The sequence below is a fragment of the Simochromis diagramma genome, unplaced genomic scaffold (genome assembly GCF_900408965.1).
Source record: "Simochromis diagramma unplaced genomic scaffold, fSimDia1.1 OVJJ01000466.1, whole genome shotgun sequence".
Lineage (NCBI taxonomy): Eukaryota > Metazoa > Chordata > Actinopteri > Cichliformes > Cichlidae > Simochromis > Simochromis diagramma.
Window position 1 is genome coordinate 1,942,186 of NW_024387287.1, and position 20,730 is coordinate 1,962,915.

The window sequence follows — 20,730 nt, forward strand, 5'->3', positions numbered from 1 at the left end:
ACAAAAACAACAGCAGTAAAAAAAAAAAAAAAAGGAAAACATGACAAAAGATTTTAACAAAGCTACATTTCATTTTCTTCACATGATTAGAAGCTGAAATGTATTTGGACCTGCACATGTCAAAGGTCATTCATATGAACGGGCCAGTTTCTACTTTTCATTTTACTAATCCTTTAGAGACCAGTCATTCTTTCAAACAGGCCGGAAAACTTGTTTGGAAACTCATTCACATCTTTGAGAATCACCACAGCGCACACACCGTCATCCCCCTGTGCCAACGTCCTTCCCACTTAAGCATATCTCTGTCTTTCATAATCAGAAAACAGTCTGGTATACACTGAAACAAAGGTGTCTGTCAGCCTTTTCATCGGCCCAGACAACATTATTTAATTAAACAGTAGAATACCCAGGAAGCAAACACAACCCAGTGGCTGGCCCAGTTCAGTTCAGACCACCTCTGGATGGTGTGGATGGCTGTGAAATCCTGAAAACAATAACAAACATGGACGCCGTTAGTCCCTGCACAGCCCAGGGAATCATACACAAGGTACACATGTGCATTAGGAATTTGCATGCTGTCAGCTAAATGTCCACATGCAACCAGAAAAGGTCAAAGGGTCATTCCTTCTCAAATTAAAATGGCCCTGCTGCTCAACTTTCTCCAATGTGCATAAAAAAATATCCTTGGTTTGAACAAATAAATGGTAAATGGACTTATGGCTCTTATATAGCGCTTTTCTATTCTGAGCAATCATAGCACTTTATATTCACCCATTCAGAAATTGTCACTATAGTTGTCTTTTGCAATGTGAAGTTTATTATGAGCATTAGTTGGCTTTAATTTTTTCCCATATTTTAACTAGCCAATACTAGAGATGGACCGATCCGATATTACGTATCGGTATCGGTCCGATACTGACGTAAATTACTGGATCGGATATCGGAGAGAAATAAAAAAATGTAATCCGATCCATTAAATATCAAAAAGCACCTCACAAAACTTGTGACACGGCGTAACTCGGCTCATAACGTAGCACGTCGGAGCAGTGTGCTCACATGATAGAGCGGCTGTGTGTATTTGAAGCCTCGCTACCAAACCGGCATTTCATCTCCGAGGAAGTGATCCCAGAGAGAAGTAAAGCAAGTGTGTAAGTTCATCTCTGAATGTTTGTAAAGCATTCCCGCGTTAAGCTTAACAACCAATACCTGGAGCGAGCGCCTCTTCTTGCTGCTACTTCAATCGTGAAACTGCTTAATGATCAGCTGATCGGCTTTTCTGTCGGGAGTCTGTCTCTCTTGTTTGTTTATTGCCCACTTTGCACCAGAAAGAGGAAACCAGCGGCTGAACAACAGCAGCACGTTTAACCTTGATAAGCTGTTGTTAGAATTTATTTAATATTACTTTCTACACCAGGATCTTTTTCTACGCAGTTGATGGCTGGTAACTGTCCAGGGGCGGATCTAGCAAAGTTTAGCCAGGGGGGCCGATAGGGCATTAACAGGGAAAAGGGGGCACAAAGACAGATTTTTCTTTCTTATTCTCATTTAAAATGTCTAGCTTTTAATAAATAATTATCTGAATCTTACACCCAAAGTTTTAATCTTATGTAAAATATATAGAAGTCCATTACTGTATATAGTAACTATTAAGTCTAATATACCCTAGTAAGCTATAGTACTTTTTCCTTTGGGAAGATACCATCTGTCCAGTCTGCAGTTCTGTTGAAGGAAGATGTTGAATCTATTTAATTATTCTTGAAAAATAATTTATTTCTGTGCATTTTTTTTCCCACACTGCATCAAATTAAAGTTGATTGAGTCAGTTAAGCATCACGAGGTGGAGGTTGGGGGGTGGTTCCCTATTTATTTTTTTTTTTTTGCTGGGAGTTTGCAACCCTATTAGTTAGGTTGCTTAAGATTTCTGCTAAGTACTCTTTAAAATAGCAGAATAGGAAGGATGGAGTAGGTTTAAATTTATTAGATTGATCAGTTTTGCTGAACTATGAAATATTTTGGGTGCAGTGTATTTTTTACATACAGGTATAACAGAATAGCTTTAGTGTTGTTGTTTATTTAAACTTGAGTATGAACTTATACAAAATGCAGCAAGATATTAAAAAAGCAGTTTTATTGATTAAAACACACTATATCGGATTCATATCGGTATCGGCAGATATCCAAATTTATGATATCGGTATCGGACATAAAAAAGTGGTATCGTGCCATCTCTAGCCAATACGCAGACATTTTTAATGGGTGTGTCCCAAATTGCAGATTCTGAGACTAGTAAGAATTTCATGCTTTTATCTTTACGTTTTTCACATTTTCATGTTCAAAAATTGTCCCTGTGAAAAAATAGCCTGAAAATTGTTTGATTGACCATGGTTTAAAAACTTTTTAAAAATATATATAATGTATGAAAACTTGACTGCAATCATGTTCAACCATTCACCAGGTTTTTAGGAAAATCAGAGTTGGTTGAATGAAAAATATTCTAAAAAAAATGTGCTGATTTGAGACACAATTTTCACCACAGAATTCAGTTTAAAGCAATCAGACCATTAAAAATAATGAACGTTCTGCAAACAATTACAATTATGAGAAATATTCAGTGAGAATATTCAGTGTTATTATTGTATGAAAGCTGTCACTTGCTTTATTTCCAAACCGAGACTGGGTATAAATTTGCACTCTGTCATAATATCTTCAACATATACAGGTGGGGTCGGCCCTCATGGTGCTCTTACCTCTTCTACCACCTGTTCATCAACTCCTGGGTCAAACATGGAGCCTAGGTAAGTGAGATGGAAGATGGCCAGCAAGCTGAAAACCAGGTTCAGCAATATCACCCAATAATCCTATAGACCGCAGAGGAGAGAATAAAAGACAAAAGAAAAAATAGAGACAAAAGTTGCATGTTCTCCGTCAATCTACTCAATATTAAGAAATAACAACTTGCTAACAATGACTGTTAGTGTTCTATTCTATGGTTTTCTATGCATCTTTGCTTTGACTACATTGACAGGATGGAATCGTTCTCATGATAAAAAAAATGGTGCCAATCAGATGTTTTTCAGGTGTTTTTTAATGGATCAAAATGTGATGGTGCCTTTCTGTTTTCATGGTTTGGGCCGGAGCCTCCACCGTGTTTCACAGCTGACCTCCTTCCTACATACTGATCACTATTTGAACCAAAAATGTCACATTTGGATTCATCCATTCATCAGTCCTGTTACCACTAATTTTCAGTTTAGTTCTTATGTAACTGTAATCCACGGACTTTTCATCCCATTTCCCTGGCTGCCTCAGTTTCACTGCGACCATGTCCTGAATGGACACACTGCACATAATGCTGAGACGTGGCAAGTTTTTGGGAATCGCCATGCTGGTGCAAAAAAGACTTCCCAAAGTTTCAGCTAACAACAGCAAACAGTTTTTTGAAACAGGCGTTTGGACTAGAAAGGTTGAAGACTCAAAATAATATAAGTACAAAAGTTCTAGAGTCACATGATTGAGAGTAGCTTGTGCAGACTTAGTGGAGGGCTGTGTGCAGGAATGTGGGCGTGAACCAGGGCAAGGTCAAATAACAGTAAGTTCTCACAGACAGTTGCTGCCTGGATATGAAACTAGATGATGGGAAATGAAACAGCTAGTGTGTGAGAAGAAAATATTAAGACAGGCAGGTGAAGCACCCAAAATGCAGGAGGAGGAAAGCAACAAGAGGTTGGGACCAACTTGTGTGCCAACCAGGGAGAGCTAAGTCTAGACCAGGGCCCTCCCCAATGGTTTTCTGACCACTCAGAAAGCTGATTTTTTAATATTTAAGTTTGTGTACGGCTAAGTTAGCGCACTCTTCCAGAAGTCGGCTACAGCTAACTGCTTGCAGACTGTGAACTAAAGAGATCCATGTACATGTATGGTTTTGAACTGCTTGAGGCAATAAATCTATTGAATTTGAATTGGACTGGTGCTCTCTTTATCTTTATCTCTCTTTATCCTAGAGAAAAAGAACGTGCAACACAGGCTGCTAGTGACATAGAATTTACATACAAGACACAACTTAAAATGAGTCTTCTGTTATGTGGTTCATCTTTTGATTTTGTTGTCTGTTTGTGCTTGAGTGATTCATTAGTCAGTTTCAAATGGCCTAATGACCAAAAAAAAAGAAAAAGGATTATTTGGAGTTATTCAGTTACTTTATTGCCCTGTTTATCTTTGTTGTTCTGTGTTGTTTAGCTGTGCAGCACTTTGAAGTCACCTTTTTACACTGCACATTTAAACACAACACAGGTTAACCAAACTTTGGCTCTGCATCTATGTCTGTCTGTTTGTGTCTCTGTGTGTGTCTGTGTGTGTGTTTTGTTTTTCACTGTCTCCATCTGTTAGCTGAGTAGGGATGAAGCTGTACCTTTTTGTGCTGATGGGTGCAGTCAGAGGCACAAGGCCTAGACAGGATACAGGCACTGAAGATAGAAGCAAGCCTCTTTCTCAGAACTGAGGATGACAAAAATAATCAGTTACATTAAATTAAAAAACTTTAAACATGAAAATGTAAAAAAGGAAAATAGGAGGGGTCCACAAATCTGACTTTCTACCACTAAATGAACACAATAGAGCGACACGACGAGTGCTCCAATTACAGAAAACAAAGCAAAAGAAAAATCAAACATTCCCTCAAACAGCCTTTGGATCACAGCTGTCCCCTGCAACATGCAGCATGAAGATTCCCGGACTACTCTGGATGAGTAAAGACAGATAAACAACTAAATTCACACGAGCTTGTTCCTCAATGTGGATCATTATCTGTTGTTTGGATATACTGAGAAAGCAATGTTAATCAAGACCAAATCATATGCAAAGCATTCTGTAATTTATTCAACCTCCTAAAAACACAGCATAAACTGCAGTAAAACTAATGCATGAAGGCCAAGTAGAAGGTTCCACTTCACTCAGAAGTCCATACAGCATGTCAGTGTATCCATCCAAACAAAGGTACACTAAAAACACAAATGCATTCTGTTTGGCCAAAGACTAATGACACTGAGTACGGAAGGTGCAGGATAATAGTTCACATACAGGATAAAAGACATGTTATCCCCTCATGTGGTTAGTTTTCCGAAGTGGAAACACCTGTGCGGTACAAATAGAGGGGGGACTCACAGCTGTCGATGACTTTGGCACAAGTTTTAGTCATGGTCATTATGCATATGAAACACAAGACTTTAGATTACGTGTAAGAAATGCACTGATGCTAAGAACTTTTCTGTAATTAACAGAACATAGCACAGTCTGTGCCCTGTTTATTTAATTCTGTGTTACGTTTCAATATGAAATCAATAATATTTGTTTGTTTTTTTCATCTTTCTTTGAAGAGATCAACTGAATTTACAGAGATCAAAGTCAGTGTCCAGTTTGCACGACAGTGCAATAAAAACATTTTTGTCACTAAAATCTAAGAATGACTGTGACAGATAATTGAGGCAGAACTTTTCAGCCCTGTTGACGATCCTTAATAGAAATCTATTAAGCAGTTCTTCAGTGTTTGTGTGTGATCTGGGTCACAACAGATCACATCATGTGTCACTTGTTCCACTTTCACCAGCGAATCACTCTTCTGTGTGAGCACAGAGTTATCCATACCATGTTCAACATATGTGATGAATCCAAGTGAAAGCAGAACAGCTCCCAGGTGGAAACTGAGACCCTGGAGAAGATAATACAATTAGGTTAAGCAGTAAACTAAGTACAACTAGTGGAACAGAATGGTGTGTATGTGTAAGTTTGGTGATGGAGTTTTTATTATGAATGAATGGTGTATTTTTATGAATTATTATGTCTATTTTTTATGCTTAAGGACAACAGATGGAAATTAGCCCTTGGCTATAATCTGGTATGTTTACATTCATGTAATTTTTTTTTACATTTATGTTCATTAACATGCACTGTCCTAAATAAAATAAATAAATAAAATAAATAAATGTTTGGGGTCCACTTGGGGTACCTGTGGTCATTTTTGACAAAGACTTCTATCACCAGTATTTCAACTTTCAGAATATCATTTTAAACAAATACCGTCATATACCAAACACCTCAGTGAAATGTCATAAGGTGGACACTGCCCAAGCCTAGTGACCTGGTTGTTCAGTGAAATCTCACACACAGTGGGTAATAGTGTATGTATTATTGTAGGGTCTGCCTTACAATATAAAGCACCTTGAGGCAACTGTTGTTGTGATTTGGTGCTATATAAATAAGACTGAATTGAATTAACAGTGAAGTTTAAGGATGGATTTAGTATACTGTATAGACTCTGGATACAAGTGTTGAAGTGTGCATCATCTTACTAACATGCAGTAAGGCGCTGGCTGTGTATGTCACCAGGATAGCTGGAAAAGTTCCCAATTTCATGGCGTTTTTAAAGACATCTGAAAAAGATGGAGAACAAACCACAATGAACTCACTGAAAACAACATTATGACAACATGGTGCTCATACAAGATCATCTGCTGCTCCCTTTACGGCTCATCAGAACGGATCATCTGCTTCAAACGATCTCTATCATCATCATCCTCTGTCATACCAGCCCTCTGCATGTCCTCATACACGATCCACGAATCTTCTCTAAGGTCTTCCTCTTTTCCTTCTGTCTGGCAGCTCCACCACCACCATCATCATCATCATGATCATTTCTTTAACGTATCCACTCGCCCTCTGAACAGGCACTTCCATCTTCAATTCACAAAACACTCCTGACACTCATCTTCATCCACTCCTCCTCCGCTTTGAACGGTTGATCCCAGAATATTAAACTCCTCCACCTTCACTACCTTTGCTCCTTGCACATTCCAATTTCCATTTCTCTCCCTCTAATTCACACGTGTTTTCTTGCTTCTGTTGACTCCCCTCTTCTCTCCAGCACATACCTCCCTTTGCACGCTACTCTGACTACAGATCAGTGTTATCTGCAAACGTCATATCCACACAGAGTCCTGCCTGGGCTAATCTGTCAGCCTGTCCATCACCACTGAAAATAAGAAAGGGCTCAGAGCAGATCCCTGACATAATTGCAGCACCACCTTGACTCCATCTGTCACTACTGCACACCCACACATGTCCAGCACCACCCTCACATACTTTTCTATCACTCCTGACTTCCTCATACAATACCACAGTGCCTCCTTTGGTACAACATGATCTGTGTTCTCTGTACTTCTCCAGTGACACTCTGCTTTATGCCTCTGTAGATACTCTGCACATCACTCATGTTCTTGAACATAATTTCTCAGGTATCCTCTCACTCTCTAAGATTGTGTTTAACAGTCTCCACTATAGGGTTGCCACAAACGATTATTTTGATAGTCGACTAGTCACCGATTATTTTTGCGATTAGTCAACTAATCATATCATGTATCCGCTTATTGCACCAGCATGCATCGGCTCTTATATAACTATCATTAGCTTACAGCTTTAAGTGTTTAAGGTACGTGCTAACTAAAAATAATGACAAGATGGTAGTTTATTAAATTTTAATGAAATTTGCAGATTGTTTCGGTGGAGTTTAATAAACTCAGCGGTCTGCTCCTTGCTTTCTAAAATATAACAGGACACTGGAGTATATTCTCGAGCATCTCACACTTCTGATAATCAGCTGTTTGCTTGACGTTTATTCAGCGGTGTAAAAACTATAACTTTAATCTCAGCCAAACCGATTTACTCAGGAACAAATAAAATACTGAATATAAGTGACTTATATATCATGTTTAACCTGAGTAGCGAAAAACGGCGGTGGGTTTGAAAACGATTTGCCGGGAGTCCGGTGTTCTCACCGGCTCTAGTGAGCCTTGAACCCCGGCTAGCTATCGAGCTGGTGGGTAACAGACGTCTCCGAAAACGTCAGAGCGCTTTTGAAAATATGTGGCGTCTTGATAAACTGAGCAGATATTTGAAGTTTACACAGATAAATTCTCGCCTGAAAATATGTTAAACGTTTATTTTGTGACCCAGAAAGAATAATAAGAGTAATATTAAAACTAACTAGCTGCTGCCATTGTTGGAAACTGAGCAGGGCCGCGCTAGGACACACTTTCTTCTTCTTCGGGGTTTAATGGCAGCTGGCATCCTTGTACATGCAGTGCTGCCATCTTCTGTTTCAGTCCGTTATTACACTCTTAAATCCTACTACTTATTCCTGCGTCTTTTGGGATCTTACAAAGCTTCAAACGAGGCGTCGACTATTAAATTAGTCGTCTACGATTTTGATACTCAATGTAATCGTGACTAGTCGACTAATCGTGGCAGCCCTACTCCACTATCTCTTAGACATCGCCATACCTCCACAGATATGTTGTCTGTATTACTGTAGGGTCTTTACCTTACAGTATACAGTGCGCTGAGGTGACTGCTGTTGTGAGCTGGTGCTATGTAAATTGAGTTGAACTGAACTGAATCTGGACCAGCCACCTTTGCAGTTTTCATGCTCACGAGCTCAATCTCTCTGCCAATCCACAGGTTCTTTTCTCTTTCCTTAGTGTTGAGCCTCATATTCAACCCTCCAGAAACCTTTTCCACCTCAGGGCTCTAGAGTCCGACCAAATTTTTCGATGGTGCCACTAAAAAAAATCTTAGGTCACACTGGTCTAGCTGTTCGAGTGGGGGGAAAAAAGTCTCCGCAACCCTGAAAGTCTCCCTGTGGTCAACAACAGACACACATTATGCCCCTATCGTGGTATAAACCAATCAGAGATAGTCAGGGGCGGGACCTCTCTGATTGGCCTTGGTCCAGATATTCCTGTAGTACTTTGTGTGTAAGTTTGAAAGTGCAGGTGCCGGGTGGATAGAGAGAGGTGAGTAGCTTGAATAAAGCGATAACAATTCATTAAATCTGAATTGACTTTTAAATATAAATGTATTTTGCCAGAAACGCCAGAATCTCAGGTTAAAGCTCTCAAAACTATTTCAACAACCGCCAAACAGCAAATGAGAGCAGGTAAACGGATTCCACACAATGACATAAACACAGAGCGGACCCGACGCATCAGAATCAGCTTTCTCTTTCTGGGCTTTCTCACCCGACGGCCTGTACACGGACACGCCCTCGGGGCTGAAAGCCGACAGCTCACAGATTCTGATATGTCCCGCTTTGTGTTTACGTCTTTTTTGTGCTAGATTCTGAGCTGCAGGTTTTATCTCTCTCCAACCAAAATTCACTGAACCAGCAGCAAAAGAAGATCCAAACTATGCTTCACATTTCATAAATGTCGTCATTAATCTTCTCCTACTTTTGCTGTTTTGCTTCCACCACGATAAAAATCAAACTTCATGCACAGTTCTCTCTCTCTCTCTCTCTCTCAGTGTACTTCAAGAACAGTTTCCCGTCTCAAATCTCTGTTTTCTGCATTATTCATTCGCTTATTACCCATCAGTCCACCGTTGTTTACAGCGCTGTCGGCCGCTGTCTTCTTCCTTTTTTTTTTTTTTAACTTAAATGACCTCAGACAAGAAAGCCTAATTTCTGCTGTTCAATACTGAAGAAATTTATACTTTTTAAAATTACGCAAAATTGCAGAATATTTTTAAGTTTATCTGCTATAAAAAGCCAGGCCAGGAAAATCTCCTTCATGTTTTTCTGTGTTTTATCCTCAGTTACTTTGACACAAAGGCATCTGCTGTGATGCTCACACCTCTGATAACGTCTCACATGTATCAGTATTGATAGATGATGAGAATTATAATATTTCTGAGTGTCTGAGGCAAAATTGAATTGTATCAAATCGGGACCTCGTGAATCGTAATCGAATGGATTATAGAAATCAGTGACGATACCCAGCCCTAGTGAGCAGCCTAGGCCTGACAGAAGTGGATGTAGCTGTGGGTAATGAGAAAAGATGATAAGAACTATTGGTAACTTTTTTGTTAAGGCCTGATCCGTCTGAAATTCATAGCCAGTGCTCTGACATGGAGCCATGAACGCGAAACAAGCACAGTGTATCCAAAAACACATTATATGCTGCGATAAACGCACGGCCCAAGTGTCCCCTCTACCCACTGCCTCTACCCACTGCTGCAGGCAGCAGCAAAACAGGTCGTCAGAGGAGGCCGATGTGATAATTAAGTTTAACATTGCCTACAATATCACCAAAGAGTGCCAACGCACTTTAAGCACAAGCACTTTTTCAGTAACTTATCTTTCTTGTAGAAATGTGCTCCAAATAAAGAACTTTGTATTGACAAGATTGTTAATTAACCATTTACAAATCAATATTGTCTGTATGGACAGCAATTTCCCCCCCAAAAGTGCACATGTAAAACTGCTGTGTTAAGCGATGCGGTTGAAAAATTTGGGTGCGCCTAACTTTTGTGCTGGTGGGCATCAAGGTGCACCAGTGCAACCGTGGCAAAAAGTTAGTCTAGAGCCCTGCACCTCCTTTTACTGTACGCTACTCCTGTATATTGTATTCATGTCATTTTTTCTTTGCCAGCTTCTTTAAATACTCTTCTTTCTCATTCCAGCACAAAGTCTCCTTGTCTACTTCCCAGAGGTTCCATCAAAAACCTCCTCTGCAGTTTCCCTCAGGACTCCAGCTGTACTTTCCTAGTCATCTGTAACTCTTCACTAACACTCAGAGCCTGTCTTAATCCTCTTAAACCTAGCCAAGGAGTTAACAGAAACCCAGAGAGATATATTAAGAATAATATGTTGTTACTAAAACCTCTAAACGCTCATCACTCAGTAACAGTGTTAGTTGTTGTCCCTGCAGTAAGAGGCAGACCTGTGTTCACTGAGCCTGTGAACAACTCCAGTAAACAACAAGGAGGTTCAAGTTACACCTTTTAATAAAAGCTAGAGTTAAGCTAACTAAGATCTTGTTTGCTGTTATTTCTGTTAATTAGATATGGTATCTTTCAAAGAAATTAAAAGACAAACATTGATTTTATATATATAGAAACAAATGTAACAATTGACAATACTCTCTGTACTTGTTTATGGTGCCTCTAGTCGCCAAAGATGGTTCACATTCTACAGTTCTTTCATTGCTGCAATTCCCTTTCAGTGTGTACACACTAGAAGAGCCGTCTGCTTCTGCTTCTGTCGGTTCAACAAATTTTGGCATCCTTAAATTCGACACTCTGGAAAGTTTAACAGACAGAGAAGATTGAGACTTACAGGTTTTAAGCCAGCGAGACATGGGGATGTTCCAGCATGTAACCACCATCACCATGGAGCGAGGGATTTCCACACTGAGAGGCTTCACCACTTTCATATCCCTGCACAGCACGCACACACGCAGACACACACACAGCTTGTTTTTTTTCCACTTTTTAAAAAATTTTTGAATCACAGTCAGATTTCTAAGGTGAATCTTCTTGGACTGGCACCAAGTCAGTCTCCGGCAGCATGTCATTCTTTGTGTTGCTACTAGCCTGCCTTGTTATTCCCAGTTGCTTTGTGCAAGACTTTTCTTCCCTTCTTCAGGAATCTTTGCTTGTCCGCTCCAGCTAGAATTGTCTTAGCAACGTTTGGTTCAAGCAATCTGGGGCATTTTGCTGTGCAGAGCCTGTTGCACTATACTGCTATCATATAATAAGCTAGATTGGAAGCCTGCCATTACACCCAATGATGCTCTTCAATTATGCCTTGTTTTACAGTAGATTATTCTAGAGGGTTGAAAAACTTGACTGTTGATTAAACAATTTCCAGGATGAAGAGAGCAGAGCAGCTGATAGCAGATCAGCTAATCGCAGATCAGCTAATCTTACCATTTTGTGTTGTCTTTATCTTCAGTGAATCCTCCTCCGGCCAGCATGCTGGTACCTTCGCTCAAGTGACCCACAAAGTAGTTACTGAAGTGGAAGGACACTGCATTCTCGTAAGCATGCAGCCACCTATGCAACACACCACAATAAAGTCACATACACACATCATCATTAAATAATCTCTGGCTGGCACACGACAAATAATTACAGCAGATCACGTTAAAGCCAAATAACTCGAGCAATCAGACTTCTAGTGCTAGTTCTCACCCAGCAAGTTATTCATTTCCATAAAACGTCAGAGGTGGACTGATTTCTGACTGGACTACTCATCTGCTGATTTCATATTGCTTCCTCTTACGACACTATGACTGATACACCGACGTCATTTTTTTTTCTTCAAGCATGCAGATAATCTAAACAACTCGTACACCTGAGTCACTGTATGTAAGAGCTCCTTATCAAAGCAATGGGAATAAGACAAACCGGAATTAGCCAGCTGCACAAACAGATATGCAAAAATGTTTTGGATAACAGTGTATTCAGTTCATAACTGTAAAAAAGAAAGACTAGCAATGGAGCACAAATACAATAAAAACAGTATTAAAATAGAATAAAACATAATTATTTAATCCATAGTCTAATCATTTAAGGTTTAGATCATAAATGGGGTTAAAAGTCATACATCACGGATCACATAACAATTACAAATACAGACACACATATCTATCGAGTGTCACAGGATTGTTCTCATGACCAAGATGTTATGATATTTTGACTTACTGTGTGACATTTGTTCCCGTTTATAATCTAAACCTTCTAAGATTAGACTCCTCAGTAAACACTAAACTGGCTGTCTTCTCATCAGAGCTCCTCATCACATTCTGTCCAATATTTTCCTGGGAAAGTATCCCTACTTTGCACCATTCTCTTGATTAAATCGGCCCTATTGAGTTTAATATAAGAAACAGTGCGTCATTTTTTCCCTTTTTATTTTCACAGCTGCCAAATTTCATCTGTCTCTGTTAAACACTTCTATTACATTTGATATGAGTATGATATGCTTGTGTGTCATGCCTTCATTTCAGTGTCTGAAATCACCAGAAGGAAGACTCTCAAGTCATACTAATTAAAACCAGTGCAGATGCATATTAGCTTCTAATCTTCTGTATAACAAACTGAAGATATACTGTTATGTGTGTGAGAAGACAAAGACTACAGTGCCAATTACAAGAAGTGAGAAAAGTATGACACTACACTATGATACCATCATCAGAACATGGCTAAATAGTTTCTATACTTGGGAATTTGAACAAATGTTAATACTTGGGGCAAAGCCTTACCTTTCTCAAATGTATCTTGGAAGCAGAGAAAGAAAGACAGACAGTATAGTGTCAAAGCAGTGTAGTGGAACAGTGCTCTGGGTGTAAAAAGAGCAACGATTGAATTAAAATCTCTTACTTCTTTGTGACAGAGTTTCCATGGATCGGGATGAACCATGGGAAAAGGTATGGGGCAATACAGGTGGAGATTAGCAAACAGATCTGACTCTTCACTAGACTGCCGCTAGAGGTACGCAGCCACAACCAGCTCTGAAACCCAAATCCATCATTACCATCACAGTGCCATACAAGACTAGAAAGTATGCAGATTAAGGTAGAACTGGCAGTTACTCACAAGTTTTGTGCCTTCAATAGCATTCTTATAACTGGAGAAGCTGATCCAAGGGCCAAAGACGGCAGTACCCACAAAGAAAATATAGCCCAGGAACTCAGTTGGCGAGGGCAGGCTACTCAGTGCACCTCTGTCCAAGTCAAAGGCCACAGAAATGGCCTTCATGGCCACCACCATCTGAGAGCCTCAAAGAGACACAAAAGCAAAGTAATTTGTTACCATTACAGGATACTACATTCACATTTTATGAGGAATCACTTCCTCATAGAAGTCACTATTATAAGCTAACATAGTCTGAATATAATCTTATTAAGAGTAAATCTCAAAGGTTTCTGCTGTGAGGCAGACCCAACTTTTATACATTATATATGTGTATATATATATGACCAATATACTATAGTTCACAATGGTCGTTTTTTCAGTCTATGAGCTGCATCATATATGTGCTATCAAGTCTTTCTAACATGTTGGACTGAGCTTTCATTTGCTGTATAGGTATTAGGGGCATGAATGCCATGGTAATTTATCAAACTGTTCTTTTTCCAAGGTAGAGTCTAAAGCATACAACTTTAATTACTTTAAAAACAACAACTGGGTGCACAAGTTTTATTATGAATTAATCAGGATTTTTTCTAATCTACACCAGGTTGAAAGTATACATACATCTGCACTAATACTTGGACCTCAACCAGATGCTTTTTCTCATTAACAAGCTTCTGGTTAACTGGTTGATTTCCTGGAATGGACCCTGATTTTAAGCATAGCCACCCAATTTGGTCAGCAGTGGTTTTCACCATGGATGCTATGTTTTTTCCCATTTTTGTTCATATTGCTAAATCAGAAACACCAACCTTAAGTGAGGTCCTGCAAGAGCCTCCTGGAAGAGTCATCGATACAGTCTTGGAGTAATTTTGGTAGGCACCGCACCAATTTCTCTGTGGCTCACTGGAGTCCTAAAGCTTTAGACATGTAACCCTTTCCATACTGACTTTGTTTCTCAGCTGTTTCATTACATCGTAGCAGGAAATATTGCTTTTTGAGATCTTTTATCCTCCTTCACGTTTTCAGACAAGTCCTATTTATTAAGTGACGTCTTGACTTAGCAGATGTGGCTGTAATCAGACATTCTGCATTTACTCAGGCTTTGTCTAATATTAAAAATGTGTTTGATGATATGAAACCTAGGGAAAAATGTTTTCACAGCATTTAGCCTGTATCCATTTTAAACCCTGTGTGGACTAGAGGAAGTCATACTTATCCCCCAAATTAAAGATCTATGCTATACAGATTCCAACCTGGAAAAGGGAGTTTAAAGAAATAATTTAAAGACATAAATTACAATGATACTCATGCCCATGATGACTGGGTGTAAATATAATAATAATAAGAAGAAGAATATATTTAATTTGTTGCCATACAAGGTTGCCGTACAGGGAACAAAAGATAAACAGTACAAAGGCTAAAATAAACCTTTAAATGTTTCTCCAAGACACGAAATGAAAATTGCAAAAAAAATTACAGAAGATTAACTAGGAACAAAAAAAAATTGATGTAATATTTACCTCTTATTTTGTGCCAGGTCACCATGTCAATTAAATGCAACTCTCTAAAAAGAAGGGGCAGAAAAGTAACATGATAAGCCATCAATGCTACTCTAGAAGCTGGACAGTGCAGCACTAAAGGAAATGAATTACTAAATTATTATAGGAATTGCAGCTCCTAGATAGACATGTACAACTGCTCTATTTGTCTCTAAGTTTAGGCATGAGAACTCAGACTGCAACTGTACTTTTTCATCACTGACAACTGCTTTAAATAATGATGGTGTATTAAAAACCAAGACTATATTAAGACTATATTTAGCTGGAACACATCCAGTTTACAAGGATATACTTATTAAAATGAAATAAAATCTCACCACAAGGCAAACTTTATCTGCTCTACAATGTTTCAACAGATAGATCACTTATTACCTGTGTAGTGTTGTGATCTCTGTAATCAAATATTATGGTGAACAGTACTGAACACTGCACTGAGGTCTAAAAGGACAAGCACAGAGAGGAGTCCACTGTCACGGGCCATGAGAAGATCATTTGCAACCTTCACTAAAGCTGTTTCTGTGCTGTGGTGCATCGAAATGCTGAATTAAAGTCTGCATATAAATCATTCCTCTGCAGATGCTCTCTTAGCTGTTTGACAACTAACCTTTCAACAATGTTTTTAACTAAAGGGAAGGTTAACATGAAAATATTTCCAAACACACTGACCTCAAATGTTTGAGGTCAGCTGGACCCTAAGATAAGACACGGCCTAAGACTGCAAGACTCTTTCTTTTCACAACTCTACTGGAAGAGTGACGTTCACGTTAACATTAGCTGCAGCTTCTTTACAAAAAACAGCACTTGAGCCTTCTCAGCTGTCTGCTTGGTTCTCCTTTTATCGATAGCGAGTCTCCTGGTTTGCACACTTGTTGTAGGTGCACAGAGAAATATGGCTGCTGCAGAACCCAGATCTAGGTTGGTTGACTTGCCTGTACAGGAGTGCACTGTCTGAGTGCACACTTATTCTATACAGGCAGGGGTGGGACTTTACTTTGATGGACAGACAATGCAGCCAATCACATTCAAAGACATTATGTGAAAGAAGGAAGGGGGCAGATGTTCAAAAGACAATAAGTGTGTTGGTACAGGCCAGGTACACAGAGAGATTTAAATGCAAGCGTGCTGAGAAAAAATGAAGAAACAAGTGAAAACGTAAAATCTGGATGCATTTCAGTGATAACCTCAAACCTGAGTGTAGAATTTATAAAATTAGGACCTAGCTGAAGTGATACCCACTTTTACTTTCAGCAATTTTCCATTATGAAGGACAAAAAGTTTCAAACTTGTAAAGGACTTAAACCTCGCGTAAACCCAGTAGTAGTAGTAAATGTATAAAATGCGTAAATATAGTGTATAAAAGTTAGGTTTTATGAAAACAGAATAAAAAAACTTGCTACCTTGAAAAAGACTAAATTCACAGTTCAGTATTGAATATTACATAAAATAAACTATATAAAAGTGTCTGCAGAAATATGTAGCACAGAGTCATGGCTCAGTGTCTACGTGTCTAAATGAATGTGTGCATGACGCTATTAACTCATTCACTGCCATTGACGTCTATAGACGTCAATTGAAAAACTTACATTGACTGCCATTGACGTCAATTACGTTTTTCAATGGGAGGGGCTAGAATACAACCTCGGGCAGCTTGTCAGTGAATATCAGACTTGCATTCATGGTTTGCGCACGTAAGGGATTGCGCAGTGAGACAAAAATGTGGTGCAAGTCTTGTTGTGTGCCCTTGCATCCCGGAAAGTGTTATAATGATTACCACACAAAAGTGAATTATTCATTGTGAATAAATGTTTCACTATGTACATTTTATTTTTTCATATATTTGTAAATAAATTGTTTTGATAAAACATAACCTTTCTCAGTGTTATTTCTGTTTTATAGAAGTGAAAAACTATTTTATATGTTAGAGGTGTCACAAAGCAAGAAATATTAGTGTCAAAGGCACTTTTCTGCTTGAAATGTATTTTTCACAAAAAGCTCGTTTTCTCCCTTTTTTTGGTCAAAACAGGCATTTTTGGTGGAACCCACCTCTCTTCTACAGCTGATTACTAAAGAATGGAAAATGGTAGAAACAAGCTTTTTTTTTGGATGAAAGAAGAGAGTCTGTTCTTCATTTTGGTAGGTTCAGCGTTTATATGATCATAACACACAGTTTTCTGTGGCTCTTCAAAAATGAGTAAAAATGCTCAAAAACCCTGGCAGTGGGGAGTTACCTGATTTGAAAATGGCTGGCAGTGAATGAGTTAAAATTCTTAACTTGGTTGATCTGCTGCTCACCACAAACAAGCAGATATTTTTGACTTTTAACTGTATTTTCACAAGTTTCACAGCGTTTCCTACTGACTTGTTATAATTGCTGGCGGTGTCTTGTAAATAGTGTTGGACGTAATCCCATTTTCCAGTAATGCATAGGGATGGAAATAGATAAAAAAAATTAGCAATTCCAGTTCCATAATCACTTATCGATTCTCACTGACTCTGTTTTGAGAGTAACCACCATTACGAAGCATCAATAAAAAAGACATTTGTGCAAACTAATTGCACAGCTGTAGGTCAAAAAAAAAAAAGGTTACTCAAAAAAGTAATTATTTCACATATTAAATAGAACACTTTTATTAAAAGCTTTACTGCAGAACAATCGGCGGTGGATGGAGCAGCTACAAAGTTTGTTTTTCTTCACGTCAGAGTTTGTTAATCAGGTGCTTGGATGAAGGACTCCCGATAGTGTTTCCCAGTAAAGGTTTTAATGGTGATCACAAGAACAGCACTGCTGTTTTGGATTAGAAACACGTTTTGTTTCACTCAACCTGAGCTCAGTAACGGCTCCGTCTCTTTGCTCTTCGTGGTGTGTAAACAGACTCCGGCTCCATGTTTAACTGTGCCAGGAACGTCATCACTGCTACTGTTATGTTATCAGTCTGTTTGCCGAAAACTGCGGGCTGTGTGGGCTCAATGTTGTCAGACTTTTTGTTCACACGCTGCTCCTAAATACATTTCCATTGCAGGTCTATTTTTAGTTGCTAATGTGGGTGAAACACTCGTGTTTACATTGTTAAAGACATCGGCGCTACAGAGCCGTGCATTACACAAAGGAAAGAATTTGTGTCGAGAATTTTTTGTAATCAAAGTGCACCCAGGACAGAAGCAACACATTATGCTGCTAAAACACCTTCAGCTCTTTGCAAGCATCTGCACAAACAGCATGGGTAGCTGAGGAATAGAGCAGGTGATCTTCTAATTGGAAGGTTGGTGGTTCCATCCCTGCTCCAATCTGCATGCCAAAAGATAAGACATTAACCCTCTCCAATGCACTTACGCGTAGAAAAATCTTGTATAAAGTGTAGAGGTAGAGTAGAAAAGCAGTCCATTTATCATGCTAACACAACCTAGCCAAGAACCCAGAGTGATGTTCAAGCTGAGTGAATGCCAACCCCAGCCCAGCCAGCCATGAACTTCACCAGGTAACAAACTGATGATCAGTCAGGTTGCAATCTAGGGCTGCCACGATTAGTCGATTAGTCACGATTACGTCGACTATTAAAATCGTCGATGACTGATTTAATAGTCGACGCGTCGTTTGAAGCTTTGTAAGATCCCAAAAGACGCAGGAATAAGTAGTAGGATTTAAGAGTGTAATAACGGACTGAAACAGAAGATGGCAGCACTGCATGTACAAGGATGCCAGCTGCCGTTAAACCCCGAAGAAGAAGAAGTAGCTCTGTCCCAGAATTCATAGCGCGGCCCAGCTCAGTTTCCAACAATGGCGGCAGCTAGTTAGTTTTAATATTACTCTTATTATTCTTTCTGGGTCACAAAATAAACGTTTAACATATTTTCAGGCGAGAATGTAGCTGTGTAAACCTCAAATATCTGCTCAGTTTCTCAAGACCACATATTTTCAAAAGCGCTCCGACGTTTTCGGAGACGTCTGTTACCCACTAGCTCGATAGCTAGCTGGGGGCAAGGCTCACTAGAGCCGCTGAGAACACCGGACTCCCGGCAAATCGTTTTCAAACCCACCGCCATCTTTCTCTACTCAGGTTAAACATGATATATAAGTCACTTAGATAACTTAAAAATGTTATTGTTTGGCTTTTTTCAGTATTTTATTTGTTCCTGAGTAAATCGGTTTGGCTGAGATTAAAGTTATAGTTTTTACACAGCTGAATAAACGTCAAGCAAACAGCTGATTATCAGAAGTGTGAGATGCTTGAGAATTTACTTCGGTGTCCTGTTATATTTTAGATAGCAAGGAGTTTATTAAACTTCACCGAAACAATCTGCAAATTTCATTAAAATTTAATAAACTATCATCTGCTCTTTATTTTTAGTTAGCACATACCTTAAACACTTAAAGCTGTAAGCTAATGATAGTTATATAAGAGCAGATGCTGCTGGTGCAATAAGCTGTACGTTTTACGTCCAATGGATGATGATCTGATTAGTCGACTAATCGCAAAAATAATCGGTGACTAGTCGACTATCAAAATAATCGTTTGTGGCAGCCCTATTGCAATCTCTGTTTCTACTGGCTCATTTTTCTAAAGTAGCATCACCGTGCCGATCACTTTAAAATCTTTCGGTGCTGTCGGCTTCCTGTTCATACCCAAATACTGTATCCTCATTAGGATATGGATTTGTGTTTGTGTGGGTCTGTAGCCCAAGGTGTATACAGTTGCATGGTAATTATGCCCATATGGAAAGGATATATATAAATCTTATAAAGTTTGTATCTGTCTTGTGTGAAACTTGTATGAAAAGCATACAAGAGTGAAAACAGATATAAGATCCCTTGAAAAATTATATAAATGAAACTTGTATGTTTTGGATACTTACTAAAACAATATACGAAAGTAATGAGAAAGTGGCCACTTTCATGAGTAAATCATATAAGCCTTATACGATTCACTATAGCCACATCTTATGCAAGTCTTTTATACGTTTTTTCTATTTCTTTTCCATATGCGTTTCAGGTCATTCTAAAGAGAATTGAGAAATCAATGTAACAAGTAGTGTAGCAAATTACTTTCTCCGACAAGTAATTAAGTAACATACTGTATTACTTTTAAGAACACACTGAGCTCCACATATCAGTTCTTACATTTAAAGTGGGAATGCTCTCCAACCATTCAGAGAGTAATTCAGTTAAATTCAATGTAATTCAATTCTATTTAAAATGTCAATAAAGGGCTATTCTGTTCATACAGCGTCAAATCACAACAACAGTTGCCTCAAGGACCTGAACTTGCATACAGTGGCTTGCAAAAGTATTCGGCCCCCTTGAACTTTTCCACATTTTGTCACAAACATGAATCAATTTTATTGGAATTCCACGTGAAAGACCAATACAAAGTGGTGTACACGTGAGAAGTGGAACGAAAATCATACATGATTCCAAACATTTTTTACAAATAAATAACTGCAAAGTGGGGTGTGCGTAATTATTCAGCCCCCTGAGTCAATACTTTGTAGAACCACCTTTTGCTGCAATTCCAGCTGCCAGTCTTTTAGGGTCTGTCTCTACCAGCTTTGCACATCTAGAGACTGAAATTCTTCCCCATTCTTCTTTGCAAAACAGCTCCAGCTCAGTCAGATTAGATGGACAGCGTTTGTGAACAGCAGTTTTCAGATCTTGCCACAGATTCTTGATTGGATTTAGACACCAGACAGGTCAGGGATAAAGTTATTG

The 20,730-nt window shown here is 38.9% G+C and overlaps 1 protein-coding gene across 4 annotated transcripts in view; it reads right to left on the reverse strand.

Annotated features, from left to right (window-relative positions):
- Positions 1-13: 13 nt before the first annotated feature.
- LOC120716322 (protein-serine O-palmitoleoyltransferase porcupine-like) overlaps positions 14-20,730 on the reverse strand; it is a 28,169-nt gene continuing 7,452 nt past the window's right edge. For 3 of the 4 annotated variants that reach the window (XM_040003813.1, XM_040003812.1, XM_040003811.1), the window contains exons 4-13: positions 14,988-15,031; positions 13,429-13,610; positions 13,213-13,343; positions 11,758-11,883; positions 11,165-11,265; positions 6,349-6,425; positions 5,641-5,704; positions 4,409-4,494; positions 2,748-2,858; positions 14-484 (exon numbers count right to left, since the gene is read on the reverse strand). In XM_040003813.1, coding sequence (XP_039859747.1) covers positions 383-484; positions 2,748-2,858; positions 4,409-4,494; positions 5,641-5,704; positions 6,349-6,425; positions 11,165-11,265; positions 11,758-11,883; positions 13,213-13,343; positions 13,429-13,610; positions 14,988-15,031 — 1,024 coding nt within the window. In that variant the 3' untranslated portion in view covers positions 14-382. Of the gene's footprint in view, positions 485-2,747; positions 2,859-4,408; positions 4,495-5,640; positions 5,705-6,348; positions 6,426-10,977; positions 11,266-11,757; positions 11,884-13,212; positions 13,344-13,428; positions 13,611-14,987; positions 15,032-20,730 lie in introns of those variants that run through there. The other variant, XM_040003814.1, reaches the window with a different exon arrangement.